At 39.3% G+C, this 13,999-nt stretch overlaps 2 protein-coding genes across 3 annotated transcripts in view; one reads left to right on the top strand and one right to left on the bottom strand.

Moving 5' to 3' along the window:
• Positions 1 to 2,411, bottom strand: part of si:dkey-246g23.2 (solute carrier family 66 member 2) — a 65,337-nt gene extending 62,926 nt beyond the window's left edge. The window contains exons 1-3 of one of the 2 annotated variants that reach the window (XM_057837352.1): positions 2,055 to 2,411; positions 515 to 757; positions 198 to 331 (exon numbers count right to left, since the gene is read on the bottom strand). In XM_057837352.1, the coding sequence (XP_057693335.1) occupies positions 198 to 331; positions 515 to 726 (346 nt within the window). In that variant the 5' untranslated portion in view covers positions 727 to 757; positions 2,055 to 2,411. Of the gene's footprint in view, positions 1 to 197; positions 332 to 514; positions 758 to 843; positions 986 to 2,054 lie in introns of those variants that run through there. The other variant, XM_057837353.1, reaches the window with a different exon arrangement.
• A 40-nt stretch (positions 2,412 to 2,451) lies between these two features.
• On the top strand, positions 2,452 to 6,898 carry hsbp1b (heat shock factor binding protein 1b). Its single transcript, XM_057837354.1, has 4 exons — positions 2,452 to 2,626; positions 3,598 to 3,664; positions 5,591 to 5,717; positions 5,958 to 6,898. The coding sequence occupies exons 1-3, from the start codon at positions 2,582 to 2,584 to the stop codon at positions 5,713 to 5,715; spliced, it is 237 nt and encodes a 78-aa protein (XP_057693337.1). The 5' UTR covers positions 2,452 to 2,581; the 3' UTR covers positions 5,716 to 5,717; positions 5,958 to 6,898.
• The last annotated feature ends 7,101 nt before the right edge of the window (positions 6,899 to 13,999 follow it).

Genomic DNA, 13,999 nt, shown 5'->3' with positions numbered 1-13,999 from the left:
AAAATACTTTATTACTTCACTGTGAATGTTTGGAATTACCCCACACTATGAATTTTAGGCCATGTCGTCCAGCATAAGGATTTTTACAAAGAGCTTTGACATTCCAAGCTATGACCCCTCTTTTGGAAAAAAGTTGAGCTGCACGCACACCTTTTCTCATGATTGTGCCCGCATCATTCTGGCATTGGGCTGGTTACCTGAGAGTCGATGCTGCTTTGTGCTCACACGGTTGCTGTTTTGGATGCCGCAGCAGAGATGAAGCATTGCAAACATGGTGAGGATCATCACCACACTCTGGAGCAGTAAAGTCAGTTCAAACTGCTTTCCGATCCTGCACAGGCAGAAATAAATTATCTGTAATGTGCTGGTTTATGATGAGAATTTTTAAATTCTAACAAAAAAAGTTGTCTTTCCACACTTAAAAAGATATGCTCTTAACTTTTTAACTTTTTTTTTTTAAGTTTCACTAAAATTCCAACTATGTCACCGACAATTTTAACAATTTCCCACTCACCAAAAGAAGATTCTCAGGATATTGGCGATGAGCAAGACCAGACACACTCTGGTAGAAAAGCCTTCAGTGTTGCTGCTCCTCTGGATCTCCTGGTACTGGGGCACATAGGGCAAGGAACCCCCAAAAACCATGAGGCTGGAAGCCAGCCAGGATAACAGCATCCAGGAGCCTTCTGTTTCTTCCTCTTGCAGAACAACCTGAGGATCCATCATGCGAGGAAGGCATTAGCAGTGTCCAAGGAGCCTGAGAAGAGTAAAACTCATTAGATTTATGTGAAGTGTGTCTATTAAGGTAGTTATACATCAGATTTGTGTATATTTTTAACTCACATGCTGCTGACGGTGAATGGACAGACACCTAATCTATTTGAACTGGGAGCCATGGCTGTGAATAATAATGTTTTACCCTGGAGTTAGTGCCATTGATGGCAAGAGATGCCAATCCACTTGCACTGTGAAGGCTAGCTGTGATCATTCAACGAGTTAAGATAGGTGAGTCAAACCAATTACATTATATAGAGAACTTTATTGCTTTGGTACTAAAAGCAGATGTTAAGTAGAAAAGAAAGCTGTATACAATACTCATTCTTTATACTGGGAATTTATAAACTTAAGTCAAATATTAACTGATTTTCTGACCAAGAGTGAGCGTGTGATACCCCCGATGATGATGAGATGATACTGCTGACAACTGCAGGGGTAAGTGTCTACTAGCCGCTTCAGCAAGTTGATAAGTTAAATAACTTTAGATCACAAGACTACCGATACTTTATTTTACAATATTTACAGAGGCTGGGGAATGTGAACACGGTACATCAGTCAATCTTCAGGGACATGTAAATGTGGTGACTTCGACTTTCCAATCTAAGTCCAGTATATAGTGTGTGGCTTCTTTGTCCCATAATAAAAAATAAAAAAAAATGAAGGACCACTGGTGTCAGCTGACAAATCACACTTTAAGGCTTTAAAGAAGGCAGTCACTCCACATTTTTAACTTTTTGAGAAATAAAAACACTACTAACAGGTCATGCAGGGGCATTCCTTACTGTAAAAAAAATTGTAATAATAGTAATAATAACATCATCAACACGGGGGACACTACTAAAGACAGTTAAGACATTGTATTACATTGACAGCATACAGGGTCATGATTGATAAAACGTGCTTTTAAATAGTTTATTGGAGTTAAACATTACTCAGAAATATTCCTATACATTCCGTTGAGTCACGTTTTTCTTGCTTTACTGAGTGACCAATCAAGGCATTTATTTACCAGAAATTACTGACCGAACGGTGCTACTTTTGTTGCGTAAACAAAGCATAACTTCGTGGGTTGGGCCACTGACATGTCTGCACGAAAAAGTTTTGGAGATTCAACCTAGAGAAACTGTTCATTACAATTCACAGAAATGCACATGACAATATAAGAATGAGTTTCTGTAATGTCCTCAGAGGGGTTCTAAAGTAATTTGAAATTAATTCTTAATTTTGGTGTTAGTATGAAAAGTATAAAAAGTAATCCGAAGTCATAAGCAACTTGCCTTCATCCACTTTCCTGCAGCGACACCCAACACCAACTGGTCCACTTGGACACAAGTTGCCTCACAACCAAACTTGGAGCTCCTTGACACCTTCAAAATGTAATCTTAACTCTCTCTCAAAAGAGAGGGCAGAGGGGACGCATCCGCATGTGCGCCCCCACACGCGTCTTCTCAATTTGCAATGGAAGAATTTGTGCCCCAAACATTCCGAGCGAGCACAAAACACGGACGCTGCTGCATCTAAGTCCTCGGATCTTATCGGTGACTCCTTGCTCAACCGCCAGCCCAGTAGCTTTAAAGCAAAAACAAAACTACAAGCTACAGTGTATGTGCCTCACCGAAAACACAAAATCCCACATTCCTTTGAGTGGCTGTCGAAACTCTCGCGCGAGTTCCTTCATGTTTTTTGCGGAACAGCTGACTTCGCTTCGCAGTGGCTCGTACTGTTAGCAATTCCTAACAGGACATAATTTTGTGGGAGCTTTTAACCGGCCTGTAGGGGTTTAGATTGTGACTCACAGCAAATTATGGCTGAGACAGACCCCAAATCCGTGCAGGACTTTACAAATGTGGTGAGTATTAAAAGCCTCAATGTAAATGGAAAGATCGCGTTAGCAGCTTAGCTCGTGGTAGCTAACGATGCTAACAAGTGTCGGAGAACACAACCGGTAGTTTGCAGTCAATGTCGACTTGTTACTCGTGTTGTGTTAAAAATGAATGACGTGAGTACAAACATTTTATCATCATTTAATGGCTAAAAGTTTCCAGAAATTCGTGACAGCCTATGTTTGGTTTGTGGACTAATGGCAGCTACAAAGCACTGCGTGTGTTCGGTCTAAGTTCGCGTTTCTTTCTAGTTGTACGATTATCTCTATTTGTACGATTCGTAAAATCGTCATTATTTTTGCCTGGATGAATTTTATTGTAATGAAAACAGTAAGTATACAACATTGGTTTATGAATCAATTTCAGAGAAATATGCTCATCAATGTTTGCTTCCTTTTTTGTTTGTTTGTTTGTCTTGGGTTATGGTTCACTAAATCCGGACCTCGGTGCCACTTTTCCTGTCGTGTTTTCCACGTCTCTCCCCCCTAACACACCTGAATCAAATGATTATGTCATCAGCAACCTCTCCAAATGCCTGATAATGATCCTGATTATTTTGATTCAGATGTGTTGGAGGAGGGAGACATGGAAAACACGACAGGAAAAGTGGCACCGAGGTCCGGATTTGGTGAACCCAGGTCTTGGGAAACATACACCTCTATATTTCATCTGCTATGTCTCAATATCATTGATCGCTGGTAGCCCTCCCATTTAAAAATGAATGACCTACAATGGCGATAAAGCATGATCATTCACTGCATGATCTCCCAGTCCAAATGGATTGAACGCTTATTGCCATTAATAGCAGTAAAAGAGTTAATAATAATTATTCCACCTTCCTGTTTACATAAGAAATGGCACAATTTTGATTTGTTCATTAGGGGTGGTACTGTAAGGACATTCCTTTAGCTTAAATTGCTGTAAACTTGTTTTTCAGGTGCAAACCTTGTTGCAACAGATGCAAGACAAGTTCCAGACCATGTCAGACCAGATCATCGGAAGGAATATCCTACAATTTCAAATTGAAGTTTCTGAATGGCCTTAATTGCATGGAACCTCGAGCAATTGTTATATACAAACAGCTTTAATAATGCAAATGAGTGTACAGTGGTACTCTACATACGAAGTTAATTCATTCCAGGACCTTGTTTGTAATTCAAATTGGTTGTATGTCGAGTAGGATTTTCCCATAAGAATACATTATAATTCCATTAATTGGTTCCACCGCCCGAAAACCTACACTAAATCCTTAATAAATACTGCTGTTAGTATTGCAATTACCAATTACAAATAGCAAAACAAATAAATTATGAATAAAAATCGGAATATTAACATAATAATAGCAACAATAATAATAATACCTGTAATAATGTAACAAACTGGGTTCTAATGTGGCGAATGTGTTTGCGTGATGTACCTGAACGCATCGCGTGGCTGACTTGATGGAATGAGCCTTTTTAGTTACACTTTCTTTACTTGCTGCAGGGGACATTAGTCGTGTTGTTTGCTCAAGTTGATGGAATAAATGATTAGAAACCTGACGAAGCTGGCGATGTTACCACAATAATAATTGCCACCTTAACTTATAAAGACTGGCGAACGGAGGAGGACTGTCATAGACCGTCTACGGCTGTGTTGTTGAGCAAGACATATCACTGATGCGCACCCCTTGCTCATGTTTTTCTATCAAATCTATCTTCATGTCAATAATAACGGCATCACCTTTTTTCCCTTTTTTTTTCCACCACTTGCACTAACATTGTTGGAACCCATGTTGATTTCGCTCACAAGACAGTCTGCTATGCGTCCGTCTTGCGGGATGACAACGAAACTGCGGTGCTTTCATAGATCGTCCTATTTAGAGCATGTCGTCGGATGTAAAAACAAATGTCGAGTCAAATTTTACATCGGATGTCGAAAAGATTGTGTGTCGAAGCGATTGTATGTCGAGGTACCAATGTACTAGCGATGATTGTTTGTGATCCACACTTTTCCATTTACAGTGGTACCTCTACATGTTTGAAAGTCGTAATGGTCGTATGTTGAGCAGGATTTTCCCATAAGAATGCATTATATATCCATTTATTCGTTCCACAGCCCGTAAACAGACACTAAATCCTTGATAAATACTGCTTGTACTATTAAAAATGGCAATTACACATAGCAAAACAAATCAATTATAATTAAAAATCAGAATAATAATACTAAAAATTCCTGTAATAATGTAACTAATCATGTTCTTATTGGGCGGACGTTTTTTTGTTGTACCTGAACGCACCTTGTAGCTGAGGTGACTGTGAGATTGAGAGTGCCGTTCTATTTTACATTCTCTTTTAATGTTTGTTGCTGGCTGGCGTCAGCTGCAGCGGAGAATAGGCGTGTTGTGTTGCAAAAGTTGATGGAATAAATTATTAGAAACCTGACGAAGTTGGTGATTTCTTCGGCCAAGTTACCACAGTAATATTTGTCACCTTAACTAATAAAGATTGGCGAACGGAGGTCGGAGGATGACCGTCGTGATCGACATTCTATGGCCGTATTGTCGATGCCAGTTCACGGATGCACACACACCATGCTGATATTTTTCTTTCGTTTCCATCTTCATTTCAATGGTAAGCGTCACCTATTCCTTCCCCCACCCCCACCTGCACTGACCTTCTTGGAACCAGTGTTGATTTCTCTCACAAGGAAATCCGCCGTACGTCCGTCTTCAGGCAAGACAAACTGCGGCGCTGTCATAATTCGTCGTATTTCAAGCATGTCGTCGGATGTACAAACAAATGGAGAGTCAAATTGTACGTCAGATGTCGAAAAGGTCGTGTGTCGAAGCGATCGTATGTCGAGGCACCACTGTATTTTGTAGACTAGCATCCCACAAAGCCAATCATTGTCCACACTTAAGTCATTATTGACCTTAACTGCTCCTCTACTTGATGAGATGAGCACACGGATCGATGACCTGGAAAAGAACATTGCTGACCTGATGACACAGGCGGGTGTAGAAGAAAACGGGTCGACGCCTGAAAAGCCAAAAGAGAGTCAAGGCTCCTCATGAAGGCAAGAAATTTTATCCATTCTGCTCTATTGCATGTGATCGTCATAGGATCATAAATCTCTGAGAATATATAATGATCATCAAATGAAGAAACCAATTCATGAATTTCAATATGTTAGACCATCATAGTGATCCACTTTTGTGTCATTTCGCGTGTGACATTTACATAGAAATTGATTGAGCAATGACTTGATGTCACGTTTATGCACGACCATAAGTAAACACTTGCATGTTCCCAACAGGTCCAGAGACGCGCAGCTTGAGCCTATATGTACTGGAGCAGTGGAATTCCAATCCTAAAAAATCACATTGACTTGTGTGAACTTTTTTTTTCCTATATATTGTCTAATGTGACTAATGGTTATGTATTGATTTCAAGACAAGTGGAACGTTATTTGTAAGCTAGAACAGTGTGTTTTGCCCGTTAGAACTGTAGTTGTTCAAGAATATAAATTGGTGGGTTTTGTGCACTAACTGGGATGTTGTCCTATATTATAATAGTCTTGCGAAATGAAATGATGGTAACATTCGGCTCATCTCATTTTTCGTAAATGCAGCATTTGTAGAGCCTCCTTGGAACATTGATTTCAACCCGTAGGTTTTTTTTGCGCATGTCAATTTTCTGAAACTCGCATCCAGGTTTGAGAATGGAGCTGAGGAAGTTCCGCTGGCAAGCTGAGTTATAGGACCACTAATGTATTATACATGGAAGTGTTCTAACTCCTATTAAAATGTGCATGTACTGGCTAGATCATAAATGGAGTCGAACTTAAAAATAAAATAGTCATTGTGTATATAAATTTAACTAAATATAATTCACGGGATCTTGAGTAAGAGTTAATGGGACGTAGGAATTTTCAAGTTCAAATGAGATGAGCCTACTGTTGCCCAAGCCTTGGTCACCGTTTAGTCCAAAGACAGGAAATTGACATATGACGCCTGCATTATTTGACAGGCACTGGTCATGACCCCTGAGATGCATTCCCTCTTGATAGATTTTCTTCTATTAAATATATTTAACAAATTGCTGTTGAATTATATGGTATATTTGGCAGTAGGTGCTTTTAAATATCAGGAGGTGCTTTTTGTAAACGAGCATTTTACACTACAAAGTTAATCGCATGGTACATGTTCACTGTACAGTAGTTACCATAATCCAAATAAAGTGGTTTTTTTGCTGAAATACATTTGACACTTCAGTGTATTTTAGGAACTTTTATTTGTTCGGAAATAGGCGTGTGCCGATTACCGGTTTCAAGGTTTACCGTGGTATGAAAACATCACTGTTTCAAAACCACTAAATTTTTCCATCGTACCGTAGTACGGTATTAGCTATTTTTATGCAGCGAGAAATCCGTGGCTTGGAGCGGCAGCGCTCACCGCCTCCCCCTCCAGTTGTTGCTCTGTCCTGTGTCTGTCACTGTGCCGTAGAATAGACACAATGGCTGAAAGTGTTGAAACTAAACCAGAGTTTTTTCCCCCCGTCAAAAAAAAAAAAACCAAAGTCACTAGTATGGGAGTACTTCGGCTACCCAGAAGAAACAAACGGCCGCGGCTTAGAGGAGGAAGGACAGCAAAATGATTTCACATTAACGTGACCATTATCCGTCACTTTATACAAATCTAATGTAAATAAACGCCGTCATGAAAGTTTCCCACCAGTGGCCTATACTACGAACTGAGTTCAACCTCCCCAGAAGTAATCCAGTTTACCAGCGGGTAACCGGAGTTGACAAAACCTGGTTGTCTAGTTTGTGGTCAGTCGGTGCTACGACGCTGATTATGAGGTTGATTAGTCGAACCTGTGTCAACCCAGTCAGAGTTACTGCGCGTTCACATAAAAGGGGGCGGAGACCAGAGTCAAACACTACTTGTGACGATGGCACTGGCACCTTACTTCACGGAGGAGGAATGCGCGATGATCATACGGAGTTATGAGGAATTAAAATCCACCCTCACCGCGAAATCGAACAACGTTTCAGCGAGTAGAAAGCAACGGGTCTGTTGACAGTGAATTTACAGATTGTGTGATTTGTGAATGCGTCAATATGCCAGTTTACTTATGTCCATGCAAAGAAATAAAGCCTGCTGTCAGGACAATAAAATAAGATTTGGTACGTTAACAGTAAGAAATAATTTATCGCACATCATCACATGAAGCAGGATAATTGTATGTTTAGTCCCATTGACTGTATGAATACGTGTTCTTTTTTTTTTTTTTTTTTCCTTAGTTTGGGCCTAAAAAAATCAAGCCCGACCCAAGCCCGATCAATTAACTTTATTTGCAGGCCCGAGCCCAACCCGACCCCCCCCTCCATAATTTTATGTTATCTTTGTGAGGACTCAGGAGAAGAAGGAAATGCGGGGATGCCATGCGTTGTTGCGTGAATTAAAGCCTGTCTTTTGTAACGAATTTTCACAGTTAAATAAGACTGTAAGATGAGTATTCAATAAACATTTATATCTTTTATATTTGTGCGTCTGTCCTATCAGTGGATTTGACATTTAATTTAATCTCTTCGGGTTGGCAGAAAAAAAAACGCAAGTTTTCTCAATGTTTAAATAGTCTACATATTTCTATGATTATTATTAACTCATTTACACAACGAAATAACGCTGGGAAAGTTCGTTAAATATATTTCTTGTATATGAGAGCAAAGCTCCGCATTCGTTTACATTCAGCGATTTCAGAGATCAGTTTGACGCGTTTCCATACCCCACTTCGAATCGCACGGCATACAGTGTTCTTTACGCAGATATTCAGCATCACCATTGGAATTCATATATTGTCCCTGGCGAAAGAGCGCACGGAGAGGCACACAATCTGCCCGTTTGTGAGGGCCTGACTTTGGCGGGTTACATTATAGTGACGTCCGCCTCGATCGATTCAGTTGGCACAGGTAAAGAATTCCCTCAGCTGAAAATATCTTTCATGGAGAACATCTTCCGGGTACGCCAGCGGATTCTGGCGGTCTCCAAAAACCCGTGCCCTCCGAAGAGAGCCCCTCACAATCCGCGCGCCAATGTCGTATGGGTCGTCCAGGTACGCTGTCATTGTCGTCATTGACGTCCGCGGAGGAGTGCTGTTTAATTATAGCGTGGTTAATTAGAATTCTGGGGTTAAGCAAGATCTAACTGAGACGACCAGGTTTGGTGTGTGTTGCCATGGCAACACTTCTCGGTTCCAACATATCCACCTTTCGTAGTCTCGCTTAGCTGCGAATTTAGGTCGCACGTGATGAAGTTACTCTCGAAGTTACCCTGCTAAGCCAGAAAACTGGCTTCGTAGTATAGGCCACAGCTCCGAGAGTTCACTCCAGCGTGTTTAGTGTGTCTAGCAATGGTAAAACAAATACTACAAAGTAAGCTTGTTAACGAGGCAGATAACGTGGCTAGTTAGCATGCCAAGATGGCTAACTAGTTTCCTCTCTACCATTAGCCTACATTTGTAAAGTCTTCTGCCATTGTAAATATCTGTTCGAAATAACATTTTCGTAATACAGCCTGTGGTGTTTTGTTCTTTTTTTCTTTCTGTGTTGAGACAGGGTGGGTGTGCGTGTGTATAAGGTGTAAATAATGACACGAGTCATACACACACAGCTCTTGTTCTCAGACTCCATTAATATTCAACAAATTAATAGGAGTAGTGGTATGTGTTTTACATAAAATCAATTTGAGCATATAAAGTCCAGTTCTATATTACCAAGGGGTCTCGTTCTAATGTTGAGTAACATGAGCTGTGGCTGTGTGTTTAGTCTGTAAGTTCTATTTATTTTAATTCTATTTAAAATATTTCAGTTATTTTTTTGTTATTTTATTCATTTAAAATTATATTCATGTTGATCTTCCAATTTGCAAATATGTAGTGAAAAATAAAAGTCCTGTTCAATGGAAAAAAAATTCTCAAAATAACACATTTTACAGCTATAATTGCAATACCGCGACACTGTGGTATTTTTGCTTAAGGTTATCATACCGTCAAAATTTCATACCGGCACATGCCTATTCAGAAACAACAAAAATTGTCCAATTAAAAATTTGTCATTTCGATGGCTCCAAGCAAACATCATTTCTATGTTGAGTTGAATAAGCATTTTTAGCGGTGACAATTGTGTTTATGAGTTCTGTCAATGAAATATGATCATACTGTTGCTGGAATGTTTGCTAAGGTGAGCATATTGAGAGCTCTTTCCCAAGAGCAATCCTCAAGTCTGCATCCTGGAGTCTGAGTGGCCTTTCTCCTTTGCATCCGTTTGAGTTTAGCTTCTCCAGGGCAAGAGCCAGCTGTTCTTTTTTAGCATCAATCTGAATAGCTCAGAAGAAGATAAGTACTTACATGGCGGAAAACACAAGACTGAAAAAGCAGTTTCTGCTCTTGCACTCCTCTTTAAAAGAAACTGTTGTGTTTGATAGAACAATATGTCTATATGCTTCCATGGCAGATTCACGGCGCATTAAGCCCCCAAGCTATTTTTAATTTGTCCGTTTTACCCCAGAAACCCACGTTTACAGACGTTGCGCAACGGCTTTGGTTTCAACCCAGCCATAAAACGAAGGTAATTTATTATTCAAAATGTAAGTTTTAGCTTTGAATCATTAATTGATGTCTAATCTTTCCTTCAAAAAAAAAAACGACTTAAAATAATTATTCACTCGCATATTTTAAACTTTTAAACAAATTACGTCGCAATGAAAAAAATGCTGTCTGTAAAAAAAAGTCATAGATATCTACCTCATAACTATCGATTGTATTTTTTTGTTACTGTCACATTTTCTCCGAAATGTTAGATGATAAATAATCGATCCAAACAAAGAAAAATTGAAAGAAAACGTTTAAAAGGGTAAATACATGAAAAAGAAAATCTTGACCACTCCTTGATGTCTGCGATTTCTGCATCGCTGCCCTTGTTATATGAACATGTTTTACTCATAAAATCCCCCAATAATCCAGCTGTGGCTATTCACAGCTGTGTCTTGACACTCAGTGATACATGCTACGTGGAGTTTTTGGATCAAAACAAGGTAAGTACGCAATATCTCGTTAAAGTCATGACGTCTGTAATTCTGCTCTTGCGTGCTCTCACCTCCAGATAGGGTTTTGCTGTTTAAAAAACTTTTTTGGGGGGGATGCCCTCCTGTTGACCCCCCCCCCCCCACCCCCACCCAGAAAATTGAGATTTTAAGCTTTCCAATGATGTATCACACATGCATATCGGACAATTTTGAAATTTGGCCAAATTGGGGGTCTCAGAGCAGAACTTCAAGTCACTTGAGTGTTTTCCGCCATATGCAAGGTGTGTCAAAAAATTCTAGGACTGTAGGCAAAAAAATATAAATTTCAAATTCAAACTACCAATTAAATTTTCCATTGATCATAATTCGCTGGATTGTAGCAAATATGCAATGAATTGAAGAAACATAAGTTGATGCCAGTCATAAAGTTGAAATAAACATTTAAATGTCACTCATGGGAAACAACAGGAGGTAACAGATTTTGTCCCAGTTTCTGATACAAATGTTCTCCAGAGCCACATAGGCATGTTTCATGCAAAGCTCCCTATTTGCCCTCGTTGTGTGTTTCAGGTAATCGATGTATGAGCATGTCAGTCACAAAGTGTCTTTCAATTCTTTTACTGAGGGTTTAAGATAATGTTGCCCAAAATTTAAAAAAAAAAAAAAAAAAAAAAAAAAAAGATTTTAGAAACTTTTGAGAAAATATAATAATGGTATTTTCCAGAATATTAGGCACGCTTAAAATCCTTTGGTTACCCCCAAAATTAACAGTGCACTTTATGTATGAATTCTGATTGTGCCTGATGACCTTGACCCTATTTTGTTGGAGCATAACTGTATTATGCTGGAGCTGCTCCAGTAAAGTGCTCAAGTCAGACATTTATCAAACTGATAATAGAAATACTAAACAGGGTCTCTACAGGTTTGAGCAAACCAAATTTAAGATTTTTTTTTTTTTTAAACGTAACAAAAACGTACAGAAGACGGCACAGGTAGTTTGGCTTTGTAGTTACATTATAGCGCCCCCACCCCAAAAAAGCGAGACTGAAGTTCATGCATTTCTAAATAAAAGTAACATCAATAGGTTTTTAAGACCTTTCAAAATATATTATTTTTAAAGAACTTTATTATACACTGTATATACGTATTTAAGACCTTTTGTGAGATTTTAGAATTTTAGACATTTTTAAGGTCTTAAATTCTATTTATTGGATTTAAAACTTATAAAAAAAAAAAAAAACTTTTAAATACCTTTTTAAACGTTTTAAAACCCTGCAGATACCCTGCTAAATGAATTAATAAATCTAAACAATTTCTATGTTAAGGATAAACAACATGCCAAATGCAGTATATTGATACATCAACGTACCTTATTTATGAAGATAAATTCATTCATTGATGGGGTGCCTTATGTGAGAGAATTTTATTCATGCTTAAAACACAGCCATTATACATCATATTTTGTATGCTTTTGTTATGCTTGCATGAGAACATTGTAGCATTAATCTGTTGAGTGTGCCTCCCCATAGCCTTCACAATATGCCCAAATATGGACTGTTATGTTCCTGTTTTTCAACATGCCCTCAATGAATACAAGGGAGGACTGTGGTTTCTTATCATCGTTCTAGCCAGCCGGTGTTCACGGTTATAACTATGAGAGATGTTTTTCTGTAACTTGAGATGTTTTTAACAGGAGATGCTATAGTAAGTTTCGGTTTTGTTTCTATGACGTCAACCCATAAATAGAGGCATGCCCTGCATTTCTCTTTTGTCCACATGCGGATAGGCGCTTTGTGCGTGCCCCGCGTCTGTACCCGAGAGCTCTTGTACATAAAGCCTTTGAAGAAAAGCAATCCATGGTTGGGGTCGTATTCATTTCTGTAATCGAGCTATCGAGGTAACACTTGTCTTGGAGTTCAAACTTGAGCTTCCCTGACACCTTATAATTATGTGCGCCTTTTAGTCTCAAAATTACGACACATGAGGCCATGCAGGATCTTAACACTTTAATGGAGTTTTCCCGTTTGCAGAACTGCACCATCTGTTTCCATCTCACTGCTAGGCAGTTGGGACATTGTTCCTAATATTATACTCATCCTCTATTTTCGTCAAACTTGACCACATGACTTCCTCCCATGGCTCCAGATGGCCATTACCAAACTTCAAATGGGCTGCATTGAGCTGAGATCTTGTGCACGGTGAAGGATATCCATCCATGACGGGCATGGTGTGTTTTTAAGGTGGTCCCAGCTCACTGCAGGTCATTTTCAAGGTCTCAAGAAGTTCAAAGCTATTCCATCACCATTCTCATGATCACTGACATTCTATGAGGCAAGACATTGCATGGAAGACCAGTCCAAGGTAGAGTAACAATTATTTTGAATCCCTTCCATTTTGTTTTGTGCACCAAGCGTTATTCCGTTCTTACCAAGCTGCATGTAATGCCCAGATGCTACCATGCGACAACCCTTCTCAGATCCTGGAAACGTAATGACGCAATATAGTCAACTGTAAAGGTCAAGTCATAGCTGACGAAGGGAGGAAAAGTTGTGAAGGTTGAGACCTTGGCATTATTTAGAACAGAGTGATTGCAATTGTCAGTAAAATGTAAGTTAATAACGTGTCCATCACATTTGAACTCAAAATTATTCTGTGTACAAAATGGTAATTAATGTGGAATATAACTAGGACTATTAAGCAACAGGGCTGCTGACACACATTTAATGATAAACAAAAACCTTTTTGAAATCTTTAATTACCATTTGTGAGTTGCTGCTGGAGATTGATGGAGGCATTGTAAATCCTGAAAGCCTTTGCTGTTAAGCATGATGGTTTGTCATGGATTAAGTCAACAGTTACAAAGGTCAAGTTTACCTTTGTACAAGACCAAAGTGTACCAAGTCAATACTGTGTATTCACAAATGGAGCAGCTGTTTAACATATCACCCACTAGATGGCACTGTGGTATTCAGAAACCTCGCATAATTTGAAGTCATCCTTTTCCATTTAAAAGGTGCAGAGCGCCTCCAGTCCTCTGGCACTCTGTGGGTATCATAACAAGTTTGAGGTGTTATAGGCAGCAGTCAGCCATTGGCTGGAGCCTCAACACTACAGCAGGGATGAAAGGCTGCATTGCCCCTGTGCTAATACTCGCTTGTGGGTCATTATAGGTCTGGCAGAAGAATAAATTATTCAGATTGAGATTGCAATAATGATGAAGCTCGGTTTAATCAAAGCGTGGCCAGGACCCAGCTGTCTGAGGCCAAATATT

Source organism: Corythoichthys intestinalis, chromosome 5 (genome assembly GCF_030265065.1).
Source record: "Corythoichthys intestinalis isolate RoL2023-P3 chromosome 5, ASM3026506v1, whole genome shotgun sequence".
In the NCBI taxonomy this organism is placed as follows: domain Eukaryota; kingdom Metazoa; phylum Chordata; class Actinopteri; order Syngnathiformes; family Syngnathidae; genus Corythoichthys; species Corythoichthys intestinalis.
The sequence above is the reverse complement of the archived record's forward strand: the minus strand, read 5'-3'. Positions and strand labels throughout refer to the sequence as shown.